Source organism: Monodelphis domestica, chromosome 6 (assembly GCF_027887165.1).
Source record: "Monodelphis domestica isolate mMonDom1 chromosome 6, mMonDom1.pri, whole genome shotgun sequence".
Classification (NCBI taxonomy): domain Eukaryota; kingdom Metazoa; phylum Chordata; class Mammalia; order Didelphimorphia; family Didelphidae; genus Monodelphis; species Monodelphis domestica.
This window is the reverse complement of record NC_077232.1, coordinates 410967-427299: the sequence shown is the minus strand read 5'-3', so window position 1 is coordinate 427299 and position 16333 is coordinate 410967. Positions and strand designations below refer to the sequence as shown.

The following is a 16333-nucleotide window of genomic DNA, read 5'->3' as shown; positions in this document are numbered from 1 at the left end:
GCCCACTGCCGGGAGGAGAGTGCTGGAGGCACCAAATCTGCAGGCTCCAGAGGCTAGCCGGGAGCCCTCAGCTTGGCCCCTGTCATGCCTGGAAGTCCCCAGCGTGGCTGATGCTGGCCCCTCTGCTGGGAGCTTGGACTCCAGGCTCCCCAGGATCCTCCTTAGCACTCTCAGGGGCCACTCGGTCCAGGCAAAGGCCCAGGTGGGCCTTCGATGCCCAGCCAAAGGAATACCTGAGCCCCAGGAGTCCAAACAGCTGCTTCAACTTCTCCCTAGCCCTAAACTTGAGCTGGCAGCCATAGTCGTGGGGTTTCTGCAGACAGAGGGCTGGGGGGAGGCTGGAAAGGCCAGAGAAGGAGCTGGAGAGAACAGATAGAAAGAGGACGGCGACACGAAGAAAGATGGCTGGAGACAGGGAAGAGAGGCAGGACAGCAGCGGAGGATGGAGACCTGAAGGACTGGCAGCGAAGGAGGATTAAAAGTGGTGGAGGCTGGGGCCTGAGGACACCGTAGGGCTTTGGTGCCCCCGCGTGGCTGCAGCGGATATTACGTTGGGTATCCTCCGACCACAAGCACCGCTAAGGTAGGGGCGGGGCCCAGTGTGCGTGCGCGCCTCCGGCGGCTACGTGCCTAGCAGCCGCGTCCTCAAGGACCAGCGTGGCCGTCAGGGGTGGTCCGGACCATCGCGGCAGCCTAGGGGGAAGCTGGAGCTCCATCAGTTTCCCTGCCTCGGCTCGTTTGTTTCCTGCGGGCGATCTTTCCCTCTCTCCATCCCCAGTCCCGCTGGGGGCGTGGCTTTGTCAGGCGAGGAATGGGAACTCGCTCCGGAGGCGACCTCTTCCCCTATCCCTGGGGAAGTGGTTCCGCCCAGAAGGAAGACGTGCAGAAACGAACGCGCCGCACGGCTCTCGACCCAGGCACAGGGATCTACCTCCCGCGCGGGGCCGGTAGGCCACGCCCCACGACGCGTCCATTGGCTGTGTCGGCAGCGGGGGCGGATCCAGAGCGACTTTCTATTGGCTGAGAAGCGAGCGGGTAATTTGCATAGGGGGCGTGATAGGCGGGGCGGGGCGGGAGGTTGGGAACTCTGGGCGGCGGTAGAGCGCGGGCGGGGTTAAGGGTCCTAGGGTATCCTGGGGCTTGCTGGAAGATGGGACCCCGGAGGGCCTTACTCCAGCCAGGGGAGGCGGAGGTCGGAGCCGGCGCAACCCAGGCGGCTGGGATCCGGCCCAGGAAGGCTCCGAGCTGGAGCCAGGGCGGCGGGAGGAGAGCCGAACGAGGGGGGCCCTGAGCTGTCCCCAGACCCGAGCCGGACTCCAGCGCTCTGGTCTCCAGCCCCAGGGCTCGGGGTCTAGGCATCGGGCTCCAAGTGCTGCCGCGGGCTCTAATTTCCGGGCTCCCGCCTCTGGGATCCGTGCTCTAGTCTCCTGTTATCCGGGGTTCCAGGCTCGGGGCTTTAGCGCTGCGGGCTCTAGTTTCAGGAGTCCAGCGCTTGGGCTCTGGCCTTCAGTCCTAGGATTAGGAGCTCCTGGTTCTAGGCTTGGCCACTGGGATTCGGGGCTCCAGTCACCTTGTACCCTGCCCTGAGATACTGCGTTCTAGCGCCCAGGCTTTCACCGTGGGGTTCTCTCTGGTGTCCAGGTCTGAGTTCCAGGCTCCGAGCCCTGGGCACGAGGCCCCCTCCGGCCGCAGGGGAGCCACTGACTAACGCACATTGCGCTCAGGACCCACTGTGCGTGTGACAGCGGCTACCGTGCAACCGGCCCGCAGCTGGACTGAGGAGCTGTCCCGGGTCCTCCTATGGCGCCGTGGAGCATCTGGAGGAGCCTCGCTAGCCTGCAAAATGCTTTGGGCTCCCAGACCTGCCCTCCAGGAGTCCGAAGAGGGGCCCGTTTCTTCTCTAGACCCCACCAGGCTTCCTTCGAGGCCGTTGCCCTGCCCTACCTGGGCGGCTGTGGCTTATGGCCTGGGACTTGGCCACTGGGGAGGGGGGCTCTGGCATTTCCCACCTCCCCACTCCACAGTAAGCGGAGGCCCAGAGAGACAAAGGCACTGGCCCTGGGCCCTACAGCCTGGCCAAAGGGTCAGTCAGGGTTTTCTGGGGGTTCTTCCTGACCCCCAGCTCTTCTTCATTCTAGCCCGCTGCCTGGACCTCAGCCAGGGCTCCTGCCAAGAGGAGCTCCCAGAGGTGTGCGCCGCCTGCCTCACCCACTCAATCACACCAGCCCTGGGTTGGCGGGACAGGCCGGGCTACCTTTCTGCCACTGCTGCAGCTCCCCCGCCCCCTGGGGCATCTTCTTAATGCTTGTGCTCTTGCTGCCGAGGCTGCTGGGAGGCCGCCATCCCTCCCTGGGGCCCTGCCTCCAAGCCAGGACAGCCAGGTGTAGACTTGCAGGGTTCCGGCCCCCATCCAGGCCCTTCCTCTTCCTCACGGGAGGGTCCCTCGGCATCTCCCGGGAGGAGACTGGATGGGGCTGGAGGGGGGGGGGGGTGGCAGTGCGTGGTGGCCTGCACTGACAATAAAGTTGGGGCGCCCTCAGGGGGTTCTCCACTGCGGCCAGATGTGGCACCCGAGCATCCCGGGGGGCTGGCTTCCTCCCAAGTGGCCGCAGAGTGCTGGGAATGGAAAGGTGGTCCCAGTCCCAGGCTTCCAGGCAGCTCGGGGCCCGGGGAAGCGGGGGGAGGGCATTCGGGGTCCTGGGCCAGACCGGTGCTCCTCCCCCCAGCTCTCAGGAAGGGCGCCCTACAGGTGTCTGCCCTCAGGCATGTGGCGCCACCCACAGGTGGGCGGGCAGAACCAGGCCAAGGCGGGTGGGGGCCGGCGTGAGGGAGGCGCCCAAGGTCCAAAGCGGCCCCCTCGCGGGGTCTGTCCCCTGGCTGGCAGCACTGGCCCGTGAGTCACCCTGCAAGACTCCAGGAAGGAGCTGAGGAATGAGGCTCTAGTGAGGTGTGGCTCAGCCCAGGAGTGGGGGCGGGGGAGCCCTCTGGGAAGATGGCCAGGGCGACCCTGCCCTGCAGAGGCCCCCAGCTCTTCGCTGCTGCCCCCCGGCTGAGCCCGAGCCCGCCTCATCCACCCCGCAGGCACAGCGATCCGGCAGACTTGGGTCCGTTTATTGCAGGGGGACCCGCCCAGTGAGCCACGCCACCCTGCACCCGGGCGGCCTCCTAGGTGACTGGCCGCGTCTCAGTTGCGGAAGGAAGGAAGGGCGCTCCAGGCAGCGGGCCGAGGGCTTCTGTCCGTGGGTCTCCCTCCTCCGGGGACTCCTGTCCCCCCGGTGCTCTGGCAGCCTTCGGTGGCCGCCTCCTGGTCCAGCTGAGCTGCTCTGAGGCGTGGGGCCCACGAGAGCCGCCTCTGGGAGAAAGAGGAGTGTGAGAGCCTTGCCAGGGCACCCCGTCCGTCCGTCCGCCCTCCCGAGGCCACGAGGAGGCGGCGCCGCACAGGGCCCCTTCTGAGGGGGTCTTCCCTGCCCTCTTCCTCGAGCAGCAGAGGCAGCCAGACTTACACGTCCTCGGAGGCTCAGGCTGGACATCTCGGCAAAGCGTGCGACGAGCTTGTTGGAGAGGTCGGAGGGCCCTGCAGGGAACACAGAGCAGCCGGAGGCTCTCTCACCTGCTGCAGGCCCGGGGAGACCGGGCTGGGGTCGGAGCCCTGGAGCCGGGGGGGCAGTGCAGTCCCTGCCTGCTGGATAAACTGTTGCAGGTTGCACTGGCGAAGCTCTTTGTTCAGCTCCAGCACCTCCTGGGCCTGGGCCTGCACGGGGACAGGGGAGCGTGAAGGGAGCGCCTGCCCTAGGCCGCTGGGGCCCTGCCCGGGCAGTGGGGCCAGCCTCACCTGCAGGCTCTGCTCGGCCTCAGCCAGGGCCCGGCCCACGCTGGCCAGGCTGCTCTCCAGCCTCTGGCTCTGCAGGGCCTGGGCCTGGAGGTCCTGGTGGAGCCGGGCAGCCGCAAGCTCATCCTGAGGTCTCCCGGGGCTCGGCACCTGCTGCTGCTGCTGCCGCCGCCGCCGGCACCAGCTGATCTCCTCCTCCAGGGCTCGGGCCTGGGCGTCCAGCTCCCGAAGATGCCGGGCGCACTCCTCGGTGGCTGCCTGCAGCTGCTGCCTGTGGCCCTGCTGCGCCAGCTCGTGCGCCAGCTCCCGCTGGAGCTCCTCCTCCCAGAAGCCCTCCTGCCCCAGCTCGGCCTCATTGCTCTGAATCAGGAGCTCCAGGCCCCACAGCTCCCCTCCCACCCCCACTGGGCAGCCTTCGGGGCAAGGGGACCCCACAGGAGGGTGGTGGGGGGGTGGGGGCCGGGGCCTCGGGGGAAGGCAGGGGTCTGACGGGGGCCGCTCGGCCAGGCTGGGCCCTGTCCGCCGCAAGACAAACTGAACGTCACTGGCAAACTGTCCGCATGTGGCCTGGGCTCCCAGCGGGCATTCCTGGGGCAGCATCTGCCGCTCCTTGTCTCGGAGCCTCTGGATGAGCACGTAGCGCCCGGTCTGCCCTGGGGAGGGGGAGGGGGAGGTGTTGGGGAGGCGGCGGCCCTCGTGCCCTCTGTTCCTCCCCACTGCCGGCCCGCAGGCGCTGCCCTGCTCACCTAGGGCTTGGGCCAGGGCAATGACCACCTCCTGGCAAGTGGTCTGCTCGGAAACCCCACAGACCACACGCTGGACTCCATCTACCCACACCTTCAGCTCCATGGGGGCCGGAGCAGGGCATCCCCGGCCGACCTGGGGAAGGCAGGGCCAGGGTCAGGCACCCCAGCCTGGGAGGGGCCCCTTTCAGGAGTGCCCCAGCTCAGGGGGGGCTGGGAGGAAGAGAACGCTCCGTGGCCCCGGGGTCAGGACGGGAGACCAAGGGGCATCCCCCCCTAGCCCGGAGGGATTAGGATTAGGGGACCCCCAGCCAGCGCGCCTCCCTCCCTCCCTCCCACTCCAGTTCAGCCCAGTTCCAGCCTCCTCGGGCCGGCTTCCGGAAGGGGGGGGTCAGAGGTTAGGAGGCTCTGCGTTCCCCAACTGACCTCTGACCCAGCCCCCTAAGTCCAGGAAAGCGGCGACAGACCCGAGGCAAAGGCCACACCACACGGAGATCCCAAGACTCCCGCCGCTACCCAGGGGGGCCTCTGCCCGCAGGTCCAAACCGACCAACCTCGCTCCAGCTTCAGCTCCGGCTCCGGTTCGGGCTCGGGCTCGGGCTCGGAAAGCCCCGCCCCGGCGCCCCGATTAGCTGATTCTACCAGCCCCGCCCCACTCCGCGCCTCTATTGGCCGGATGCCTGTTGCCCCGCCCCGCCCCACCCCGTGCACCCATTGGTCGCTGGGGAGCTCGCCGCTGCCCACGCCGTACCCTCATTGGCCGAACGCCTGTTGCCCCACCCCACCCACCCCGAATTCTCATTGGCCGCTCTCCAACTCGGTCCCAGTCCCATGAGCCAGCCATTGGCTGCCCAGTCTGGGCCCGAAATCCACGCCTCCAGCTGCGTCTCTTTACCTGGCTGCGGCTCCGCCCCTTCCATTGCTCAGTGTTTTGGAACTTGCAGGTACGGGAGGGGCTCCGTGTGGTCACGAGGTTTGGCCGCCTTAAGCTCCAGGGGTCCGGCCCGTTGCGCCGCGACGGCGTTCTTTTCTAGAACAGACACCTGGGTCATCATTGCCCACGGGGAAGGGAACAGTGTTCGCGTGTCCCAGCTAGTCGTTCCTGACCTCTGCCCTTTCCGTGCCCTCTGACCCCACTGTTTGTCCAGGGGGACCCAATTTCCGGGTGCCTGCTCAGAGACCTAGGCCTCGCTTCACCCGTCCATTGGTTCGCACTAGCAGCCCCGCCCCTTTCTCGGCCCGCTCCATTGGCTGTTGTCTCAGGTGGCTTTTCCCCTGGAGCTCAGGTTCGGGGCGGTGGCTGCATCAGTGTCTGCGCACGCGCCATTTCAGCAGTCTTTATAGCCACTTGTATTTCGCAGTAGCAATTGATGGGTGGTCACGTGGCATCCTCTTTCTGTGGCCCAGCCCGGTGGGTCCCACTGCCTGCTGGATGTGGGGGGCTGGGGTAGGCCGTGAGGCGAGGCCGGGAGTGCAGGGGCCTTGGGCGGGAAGAGGGAAAGGAATGGAGGGCGGCAATGACCACTAACCCCAGTGGAGGACAAGAAGGGTCAGAAGACGGCTGGTTGCCAGCCAGCCAGCCAGCCGATCTCCAAGTGCCATTTGGGCTATCTTCCGCACATGTGGCTGCCCATGCGCCCTGCCCAGGGAACTCCGGGGGCTCCGGGCATCTCCTGGCGCCGGCGGAAATCTCTCCACTTCCCGGCTCCAGTGTCTCGCCAGCAGTATTACCGGTGGCTCCCCTTGGCGCACTCTTCAGCCAGTACACGTTGGGTCCTGTCCAACTAGTTATCCCGCTCCGATAAGGTTTTGTTCCGAATGGAACCGTTGGAGGTGCTTCGGGGTAGTGAGGCCCAGGCTGGATGTTGTTCCCAGGTGCCTCTGCGCCAGTGTGCGGCTGGCACCGGCCTCGGCCACAATTCCAACAGGGCGGCTTTTGGCGGCTTTTCCCGATATCCGTGTGCCATATCTTCCTGGTCCTCCCCGTTCCCAGCCAACTCTGTCACCTTCCAGTTCTTCTAACAAGTGACCGTTAAGAGGAACTTTAACTCCACAATCTTGGTGTATTCCAGAATGAAGGTGGGACCCAGGTAAGCCTTGTCAGCTGAGCTAGGCTCGGACACTCTGGGAACAGTGTCCCTGCGATGGGGGAAGGGGAATGGCCTTCGTGGAATTTTCCCGGGAAGGGGAAGAAGGAAAACAAGCTTTGCTTAAGTGGCCATTCTGTATGTGACAGGCCGTGGGCTCAGCGCCAAAGCCAGTCTCTGCCCCCAGTGGGCTTCCAGGGGAATGGGGGAGGGACTAGCCCCAGATGTCCAGGTACAGGTGAGCCAGAGACAGGCTCAGGTGGAGATCACCAGAGGCACTCTCCAGAGAGTGGATGTGTTTTGGTTCATTTAGTGATTTTTGGCCTTTGTACCCTGATCAGTGCCAAACACTTTATGGCACATAGTAGGTACTTAATGCCTTTGCTATTGATTGATGAAATGAGCTGGTGTAGCAGAATTGACCACATGGAAAAAGATGTATACAGACAGCTAGGTGGTTGGTACTGTGGATAAAGCGGCAGGGCTGGAGATGGGCGGTCCCAGGTTCAAATGTGATCTCAGATCTTACATAGCTGTGCAACCCTGGCCCTGGGCATTTAACCCAGCCCTTACTGCTTTTCTGCCTTGGGACCAGTACACAGTGTTGACATTAAGTTAGAAGGTAAGGGTTTTTCACAAGAAAAAAGAAAAAGATGTCCAAAAATTCACTGAAGAACTTAAAAAGTACAATTGGCCAAATGGAAAAGGAAGTGCAGAAGCTCACTAAAGAAAATAACAACTCAAAAATTAGAATTGGGTAAGTAGAAGCTAATGACTCCACGAAATATCAAGGAACCATAAAACAAAGTCAACAAAATGAAAAATGGAAGAGAATGTAAAACGTCTCATTGGAAAATAAATCCAGGAGAGATTGATTGATTTAAGAATTTTTGGACTACCTGAAAGCCATGCTAAAAAAAAAAAAAGAGCCTAAATATCATCTTTCAAAAAATTATGAAGGAAAACTGCTGGTATTCTAGAACCAGAGGGTAAAATAGTGCCGTGGGCAAAGTCCACCCTTGCTCGAGACTCCAGGGTTTCCTGACAGGTGATGAATGATCAGTCAGCAAAAATAACAAACGGAAGACAGCTTAATCATTATAGCCATGGGATTGTATTGCTTCTGATAGCTGCTCCACCATTCCCAGGCCTGGGATTTATTTTTATACCCATTTTCTTGGCATGCAGATACACATCAAAGAGAGATAATTGGACAAGTGATGTGTTAACTTTTAACAAATCACTTGATTAACATTCTCTATTTTTGTACTGTGATTATAGACACAATAAAGGTTGCACACAAGATAAATGATTTTGTCACAGGTGGCTTAATCTTCTCATTACCCTGTGAGAAGTTTTGAGCTTACAAACAATCAAGGAAAATTACTTACTGCTTTTAATAAAATGGAATAATTAATCAGCAGTTCTTAAAAGACAATTCAACAGTCATATCATTGAGGTTGAGGGGTACTGGGAACACAATGCAAATTTAGACTGGTGGTTTACTAGGGAGTTTCTGAGTTACTGATTTGTGTAATTGAGTCACTGAGGCATACTGAAGGTTGATGTACTTATTGTAAGGGCCTCTATGATTGATTTGTGTGCTGGCTTCATGAGAATAGGTTTCTGTGAGTGGGAAAGTTTTTTTGGACTTGGCCTGTAGCTGTGGTTTTGTTGGGAATTATGTACCTAAATAAAACTTACATCATGATAGTCTCTTTGGGATTGGGTTTAAGGGTCGATATTTTTGGTGATGTTTTGGGGAATTAGGGTACAGGTATTTTGTTCTTGCATTATTTCTTTTGAGACTAGGGGGAATAATACTCATGCCAATTCATAGGTAAGGGGCATTGATGAAAGAGATCATGCAAGGGGGATAGAGTGGGCAATCACATCTCGCCAAGGACCACTCTGTGGCCTCCCCAAATACCACGCGTGACTCTGTCAAGGCGTCATGGTCTGATGGCTCCCAGCAAAATAGAAATTGAAAGAATCACCTCCTGAAAGAGATCCTAAAATGCAAACTCTCGGGAACATCAGAGCCAAATTCCAGAACTCCCAGGTCAAAGAGAAAATATGGCAAACAGCCAAAAAGAAAAAATCAAATAGCATGGAGCCATAGTCAGAATAACCCAAAACATAGCAGTTTCTACATGAAAGGATCAAAGGGCCCTTGAAGTTGCTGTTCCACAGGGCAAAGGAACTAGGACTATAGCCAAGGATCACCTACCTAGCAGAAACTGAATATAATTCTGCAGGGGGGAAAAAAAGGAGTATTCAGTGAAACAGAGGACTTTTAAGTATCCCTGATGAAAAGACCAAAGTTGAATAGAAACATTGATCCTCAAATTCAAATTCAAGAGAAGTGTAAAAAAGTAAACAGGAAAGAGAAATCATAAGAGATTTAATGAGGTTAAACTGTTTACATCCCTTCATGGGACGATGATTCTTATAACTCCTAAGAACTTTATCATTAGAGCAGCTAAAAGTAGTATACGTAAAGGGCAAGGATGTGAGTTGAATGTGATGAGATATTTAAGAAATAAAATTAAGGGGTGAGAAAGAAGAATGTGTTGGGAGAAGAGGAAAGGAAGAGGTAGAATGAGGTAAATTATCTCACATAAAAGAGGTGCAAAAGAGGGGAGAGTCTGAACTCTATGCTCATTGGAATTAGCTCAAAGAGGGCAGAACATTCACATTCAACTATAGGTGTGTTGTGTTTGGGGGGGGGGTGAAGAAGAAGGATCAAATTGGAGTGGTGATCAGAAGCAAAACCCTTTTGAAGATGTACAGGAATGAAGAGAATGAGAATCCCTGAACCCTGACCCTTTTAAATAGGATCCCAAATGTTAGAATTAATCAGAATATAGCTGAAGAAAGTGATTAATCTGAGATGATTATTAATTAGTGATCAATTGAATTATAGTAAATATGCTTTTTAAGGATTCTAAGTAAGATTAATGTAACTCTAACTTTCTATAAGCCAGCTTTTGAAATAGGATGTCAGTAGGGCCCATGCCTTCTGAGTAGAACAACTATAGGTCATGCTCTCTGAACAGATAATTTGACCATATATGGTACACACGGATATTCAGGGCAGAAAGATGCCTGGTAGATATATCTCATTTTCAGTTATCCAGTTATTGGGGTGGGATTTTGAATGATGTAATATTAGGGTATAAGAGAGAAAACTGTCGTTCATTTGTCTTTCGGTGGGAGGAGACCTAGTGATCCAACTTTGCTGAGAGACACTGATCTGTCTTAATAACCCTGTTATAGGCTTGGAGGTTTGCCTCTTTGTTTTCTTTTAGATTGGCTGAAAAATATTCCTCACCGGAAGAAAGTGGAGATTAAGATAAATGGGGGAAAACAGGATGTAAGATAATACTACACAATAATCATAATGTTGAAAAAAATGTTTACAACAAATCTTTCTAATAAAGGCTTCATCTCTGAAATACATAGAGAAATGAGTCAAATGTATAAGAATACAAGTCATTCCCCGTTTGATAAATGATCAAAGGATATGAACAGGCATTTTACAAACAAGGCAATTAAAGTTATCCATAGTCATGTGAAAAAACTCAGTCACTATTAGAGAAATGCAAATGAAAACAACTCTAAGGTTCTCTCTCCCACCATCAGATTGGCTATTTTGACAGGAAAGGGAAATGACAACAGTTGGAGAGGATGTGGAAAAATTGAGACACTAATGCACGGTTGGGGAAATTGTGAACTGATTCAGCCATTCTGGAGAGCAATTGGATCTATGCCCAAAGAGCTATATCCTATTGAGAAGAAAAAGAAACGGGACCCATATGTCCAAATGTATTTATAACACCTCTTTATACACTAGCATAGAATTGGAAAGTAAGAGGATTCCCATCATTGGGGAACGGCTGAGTAAATTTTGGTAATATGAATGTAATGGAATCCGATCGTGTATGAGAAATAATGAGCAGGAGGACTTCAGAAAAACCTGGGAAGACTTTTATGAACTGATGCAACTCGTGAACTGAGCAGAACCAGGAGAACATTGTACACAGTAACAGCCTTATTGTACACAAGCAACTGTGAATAACGTTGCTATTCTCAGCAATACAATGATCCAAGACAACCCAGAAGGACTTATGACAAAAATGCCATCTGCTTCCCAAGAAAGAATTGATGGAGTCTGAATACAGACCAAAGCAAACTATGTATTACTTCCTTTCTCCATTTTTTGGGTTAGAGTTTTCTTCTGCAAAAGGATTAATGTGGAAAAAATGTTTTACATAATTGCATATATAAAACCCATATCAGATTACTTACCATCTTAGCAAGAAGAGAGGGGAAGAGAGGGAGGGAGGAAGGGAGAACATTTGGGACACAAAATTAAAAAAAAAAACCCTAAATGTTAAAAATGGTTATTTCATATGATTGGAGAAAAAACAAAATGTTATCAAAGAAAGGGGGAAAACAACCTACTATCAGCCACAAGGATTCATGACCAAAAAAAGGAACAGAGTCCGGGGGCAGCTGGGTAGCTCAGTGGATTGAGAGCCAGGCCTAGAGATGGGAGGTCCTGGGTTCAAATGTGGCCTCTGACACTTCCCAGCTGTGTGACCCTGGGCAAGTCACGTCAGCCCCATTGCCTAGCCCTGACCACTCTTCTGCCTTGATTCTAAGATGGAAATTAAGGGTTTTAATAAACATTTTTAAAAAAGGAAGAGTCTGAATGCACATTGAAGCATGCCATTCTTTACTTATTTTTCTCTAGTGTAAGCAGTTTGTATCTTCTTTCCCAACATGATGAACAGGAAAATGTATTGTCTGATAACACAGGTATAATCTAGATCATTTTTGGAGGGTGGGACGGAACATGGATCACAAAATGCCAGACAATGATTATTAAACATTGTAATGACATGTAGTCTGGAAAAAAACCAGAAGAAAAAAAGAAACGGTTGTTATTCCGTGGGTTATTTTCAGTTACACTCTATTGTGTGGATAAGTGAGCACCGTTGTGGGTTTCTCTGGTGGTCTCTTCCATAGGCCGTCTTTCTGCTTCGAAGTTGAATGCCCCTCGTTCCCTCTCTACTGGAGATGGTTCATTCTAACCCAACGCCTGCCACGGTCTCTTTCTCCCGCCTCCCCTGAAGTTGTTGGCCTTGTCTTGGCCACGGCCAAGCCCTTTGTGGGCAGGCCTGATCCCGTCCTCTCCACATTGCCCAGAGTCACTATGGCTCTGGAATCTTTCACTCCCTGTCTTGGCTCCTTTCTTGGAAGCCTTCAGGCACGTCTCTCTCTCAGCCATCTCTCTCCCGGGACCTCGTGCTCCTGGTCCTCTGCTCCTTTTTATAACTGAACTGCCACGAGCATTGCTGCTGCCCCCGCCTTCTGCCGTTCTCGCCCTTCATTTTAAGTCTGAGCTTCCCGAAGAGCTCCTAATGAGCCTTTTCTCGCCCCTCGTCCCTCTGGTCTTGTCACCCTCTGCTCCCTCTCACTTCAAGCCCTCCGTACGAAATGGGGAGTCCTCTGTTTGGCCTTGAAAGCCCTTCTCAGGCAGCTCCTGGGTCAGCGCCCTGAACCTCTTCCATGGGATCCTCCGTGGAGGCAGCGTTGGGTCCTGTGGGGGCCTCTCCTGGGGGGAAGGGGGAGGGCCTCTAGCCAGGTTACGTCTTCCTCCAGGCAGGCAGGTGAAACGGAACACTTTCCCCCCAGCGGCATGCACCCTTGGGAAAACTCCTGAAATCCATGCTGGACCTCGAGAGACATCGGGCTGACCCAGAACCCTCAGAACAAACAACCCCTCTGCTCGTCACCATGGAAACAGCCACAAAGCCTTGGCTGGGTCCCTGAGCTCACAGTCTGCCCCAGGTGAGGGGGGAGGGGCAGGGGCAGCCCCCCAGCCTCTGGCTTAGGGGGTCCGGGGTGGAAGCCCCAAACTTTGTAAGGCAGTTTCCTCCTCTGTAAAACGGGGCCCGGGAGTCCACGGGGTGCTGGGGACGAGGAGCCCTTAGCCCCCGTGGGGCGGGCCCTGCACCCTCTGCCAGCCGCTCGCCCTCTCTCTCCAGGTGGACTCCGTTCTGTCCCGGGCCGGCTCCCCCAGGAACACCAAGGATGGCTGGGCAGCCTGTGGAGGAAATCTTCAGCTTGGAGTGTTTGGGCAGCGATGGCGGGCAGGAGCTGAGGGTCCACAACCCTTCCTGGACCATCTCGTGGCCCTCCATCCTGAGCAGCGACCTGGTGGGGACCCCGGACTCGGCCACGACCTTCGAAGGCGCCGATGGCCTGCCCTCCTCCGCCTCCCTCCTGATGTCGCCCAACGCCGGCCTGGGGTAAGCGGCGGCCGGGGCAGCGCGGGGGGGCCGGGGGGGCTCCGGCTCAGGCCCGCCGTGTCCGCCTCCGCAGCCTGCACCTGGAGCACGCCAACCCCAGGCTCCTGAAGCTGCTGCTGGCCCAGAGGGACCTGGAGATCCAGAGCCTTCGGGAGGCCGCTCGGTGTCCCGCGGGGAAGCGGATGAACTACATCCTCCGCGTGCTCACGGACGCCAAGCCGGACAGGTCAGGAGCCTGGGAGCCCGGCTCCCCTCCCGGGGCCCCCCCCCGGCCCCGCCGTGACCACAGTCCCCACAGGGCCCCCCAGGACCAGCTCAAAGACCTCCAGCAGCAGATGGAGAAGATGACCGAGGAGCTGAAGGGCCAGAAGGAGAGAGCCGACCAGGTGAGCCCCCGCCTGGGCCGGGCCCGCTTCGGCGCTGCCCGGCTTCAGAGGCCGCAGCCCCTCCTTGGCTCTCCCCGTAGGAGAAGCTGGAGCTGGAGGCTCAGCTGAAGGAGGCCAAGGCCACCATGCAGCAGCTGGAGGACGAGCTGCTGTCCTTCCAGCGCTCCTGCCTCCTGCATTTGGCCCGGACTTCCTGGGCTGGCCGCGTCCTGCGCTCCCAGACCGGCAGCGTGGAGGTGAGCCAGCCGGCCCGGCCTGGGCCTTCCCCGCGAGCTCTCCCCTCTCCGTGGCGGCCCCGCTAGAGTCCTGGCGAGGCCTCGTCATCCTTCAGAAAGCCTCCGTCCGCCCCGGGGTTCTCCCCACAGTGCTCCCCGTCTCCCCCGATCTCTTCCGCCGGATCCTCCCCAGAGCGCCACACCCCGCGGCTTCTGGCTGCCTCTCCTCGGAGGTGATCTCGCGGCCCGGCCTGGCCCGACAGGCTCCTGGGGAAGGACCCACTCGCTGTGGGCGTCCCCCCTCCCAGTCCCCGAGCCCTCCGCCTGGGCCCGTCACTTCTGCCCTCTCGCTGGAGTTTCCAGCCTGCCCCACACGTGGGATAAGGGGCAGGCGGAGGTCCAGACCCACCTCGGGCACGTGTCTGGGGCTGGATCCGAACGCGGGTCTCCCGGCCCTCCCGGGGGCTCCCACAGCCGACAAAATGGTCGTCCTCCGAAGACGTCCAGCGGCTCCCCGTGGCCTCTGAGGACCGAGGATAAAATGGAAGCTGCCCCATTGGGGATCCCCCATTATGTGGCTCCCACCGGGCCACTGAGACAGCTGGTGGCAAATGCAGCTTCTTTGCCTGCCCCAGTTGCCTCGGCTGTGGAACAGGGTAGGTGGACCAGCCCTTCCTTCCCCGGGGCTCGGCTGCGGGCCCACCTCTCTCCCAGCCCGGCCGCCTGGACTCACCGGCCCCTGGTCCGCCCCCAGCCGCTGCGCTGCTGCCAAACGCGCCCGCCCCGCCCCGAGCGGCCCCCCACCCCCCTCCCCCAGCGGTCCTGCTTATCCTCTGGCGGGGGGGGGGCGGGCCAGCTGTGCCCACCACCCCATTTCTGGCCAGGTGGTGACCGCCGAGGCCCTGATGATGGACGTGAGCGACGAGTCCCTGGAGCTGAGCTCTTCCGAGGTAAAGCCGTGGCCGGGGAGGCCCGGGGGCGGGAGGCCAGTTCCGGGCACAGGCTCGCACGCCCAGGCCCCCGTCAGGCCGCGGCCCCACCTCTGGCTCTCTCAAGGGGCAGCACTTCCGCCTGGAGGACGTAGACTGGAACAGCGTGGCTCACCGCTACCCCAACCTGTTTGAGGACATTTCTAAAATCAAGCACAGGTACGGCCGGCCCCTGGTCCGCCGGGGGCAGCCCCCCTCCCCCTCCGGCCCCTCGAGGGTGACTGGGACCCCTGGGTTTCTCTCCCCTCCCCCTCAGGCCCACCTCTGCCCATGTGCTGGACCCCCCAGACTACCCTGAGGCCCCTCGGGCCAGGCGCGAGCAGTTCCGATTCAAGAGCGTGGACTGGAGTCTGCCGCTGCCCCAGAAGTCCGCCAGCTCCACGGCCATGGCCGTGGAGGGGAGCTCTGCGGGCTCCAACAGCATGAGCACGGCCGGCGGCCTGGAGACGAGCCCCTCGCTCGTCCTGCCCGTCCAGGAGGAGGAGGCCAGCAGCTCCGGTGAGCGGGGCGGCCCCGGCCCCCGGGCTGGGCGACGGGCCGCCTCTGACCCCCTCCTGCTCCCCGACAGGGCCCCACACGGCCCTGGACGGGCAGAGACCCGGGTCGTGCCTGGACCGCGATAGCGTGGGGGCAGCCGTGGTGGGCATCGGCCTGTCCAGGCAGAGCTTGCTGTCCAGCTCCCTCCGGGCCTCTCCCAGCTGGTGAGTGGAGCTTTCCCTCCCCCATCCCAGGCCGGGGCGGGGGGGCCGTCCCGGGGCCGCGGCAGGAGCCCCCCGCTCTGGTCTCCCCAGGAGGAAGGACTTGAACTCCTCGCTGAAGATTGTGAAGATCGACAAGCACGGCAAGTTCATCCAGGTTCTGAACGAGTCTCTGGAGGAGAGCGTGGACATCGGCGGCTTCGTGCTGCAGCAGCTCATCCAGCATTTCCCCGTGTGCATTTACCGGTTCCCCAAGGACACGCTGCTGGCCCCGCAGCACCACGTCACGGTCTGTTCCTCGCCCCGGGGCCTCCCCCAGCCCCGGCGGCCCCCCCGCCCCCGCCCAGGATGTACACAGGCCGGGGAGCAGCCGGGCTGGGGGCTCGAGGGGGCTCCGCAATCTGGCAGGCCCCTGGCCGGGCCCCACCCGGGCCCCCATTCCCTGGAGCACGAGAGGGGTCTGAGCCGGCCCTGTGACGGACACCTGGGCATCTGCCCCCGAGGGAGGCATCCCAGGGCGGGCTTTGACGTCTCCCATTTCTGGTCCCGGGCTCGCCCACTGCTGAAAATCGCAAGCGAGAGCAGATTCGGGGGTTCCTGGACCGGGAAGAAGGTGTCTGACCCAAGGCTTGCCAAACTTGGGGGGAGGGGGAGCGGGGCAGGCAGGGCTCCTAGGACTAGCCTGAGGACAGGTTGGTCCATGTACCAGGTGCTACTAAATGGACGGCGAAAGGGCTCCCAGCACGAGGTGGTGGGTACATGGGGTGGCTAGAAGGTCACCGAGATTGGTCAGGAAAGGACTCGAGCCGGCCAGTGGGTCGATGCACGTGACTCAAAAGCAACAGAGGAGGCAGGAGGAGGTCGGGAAGGTCCAACTCACGGGCTGTGGCTGGCCATCGGGCGGACAGCCCCAGGAAGCCGCCTTCTAGAGAACGATCAGGAGAAGACAGCAGACCACCTACCCAGGGGAAGGCTATGGATGATACTTGCTCATGCCTCTGGCGGCCTGGGCATCTGCTGGAAGTCCGACTCGTCTAAACCCGGACTGTAGAATCTGGGTCAGCCT

The 16333-nt window shown here is 58.5% G+C and overlaps 2 protein-coding genes and 2 non-coding genes across 17 annotated transcripts in view; 2 read left to right on the top strand and 2 right to left on the bottom strand.

Annotated features, from left to right (window-relative positions):
- The first annotated feature begins 1682 nt into the window (after nucleotides 1-1682).
- Nucleotides 1683-1764, top strand: MIR210 (microRNA mir-210). The gene has a single exon (NR_034982.1). It is a non-coding gene; the product is annotated as a microRNA mir-210 (primary transcript).
- MIR210B (microRNA mir-210b) lies at nucleotides 1694-1751 on the bottom strand. The gene has a single exon (NR_162973.1). It is a non-coding gene; the product is annotated as a microRNA mir-210b (primary transcript).
- Nucleotides 1765-3090: 1326 nt separating the features above from the next.
- RASSF7 (Ras association domain family member 7) lies at nucleotides 3091-5899 on the bottom strand. Of its 7 annotated transcripts, none has more exons than XM_056801075.1 (5): nucleotides 5468-5899; nucleotides 4576-4708; nucleotides 3833-4482; nucleotides 3504-3751; nucleotides 3091-3352 (listed from the first exon to the last, which is right to left on the bottom strand). In XM_056801075.1, the coding sequence occupies exons 2-4, from the start codon at nucleotides 4676-4678 to the stop codon at nucleotides 3518-3520; spliced, it is 987 nt and encodes a 328-aa protein (XP_056657053.1). In that variant the 5' UTR covers nucleotides 4679-4708; nucleotides 5468-5899; the 3' UTR covers nucleotides 3091-3352; nucleotides 3504-3517. The 7 variants fall into 7 exon arrangements, with proteins under 7 accessions (XP_056657053.1, XP_056657055.1, XP_007506488.2 ...); XM_056801077.1 differs by having other exon boundaries at nucleotides 3504-3574; XM_007506426.2 differs by lacking the exon at nucleotides 5468-5899 and adding an exon at nucleotides 5127-5238.
- Nucleotides 5413-16333, top strand: part of LMNTD2 (lamin tail domain containing 2) — a 25535-nt gene continuing 14614 nt past the window's right edge. For 2 of the 8 annotated variants that reach the window (XM_056801051.1, XM_056801046.1), the window contains exons 1-10: nucleotides 5921-6662; nucleotides 12330-12518; nucleotides 12716-12979; nucleotides 13053-13365; nucleotides 13446-13601; nucleotides 14465-14530; nucleotides 14637-14728; nucleotides 14826-15067; nucleotides 15138-15270; nucleotides 15361-15556. In XM_056801051.1, coding sequence (XP_056657029.1) covers nucleotides 12762-12979; nucleotides 13053-13365; nucleotides 13446-13601; nucleotides 14465-14530; nucleotides 14637-14728; nucleotides 14826-15067; nucleotides 15138-15270; nucleotides 15361-15556 — 1416 coding nt within the window. In that variant the 5' untranslated portion in view covers nucleotides 5921-6662; nucleotides 12330-12518; nucleotides 12716-12761. The other 6 variants (XM_056801050.1, XM_056801048.1, XM_056801047.1 and 3 more) reach the window with 6 other exon arrangements.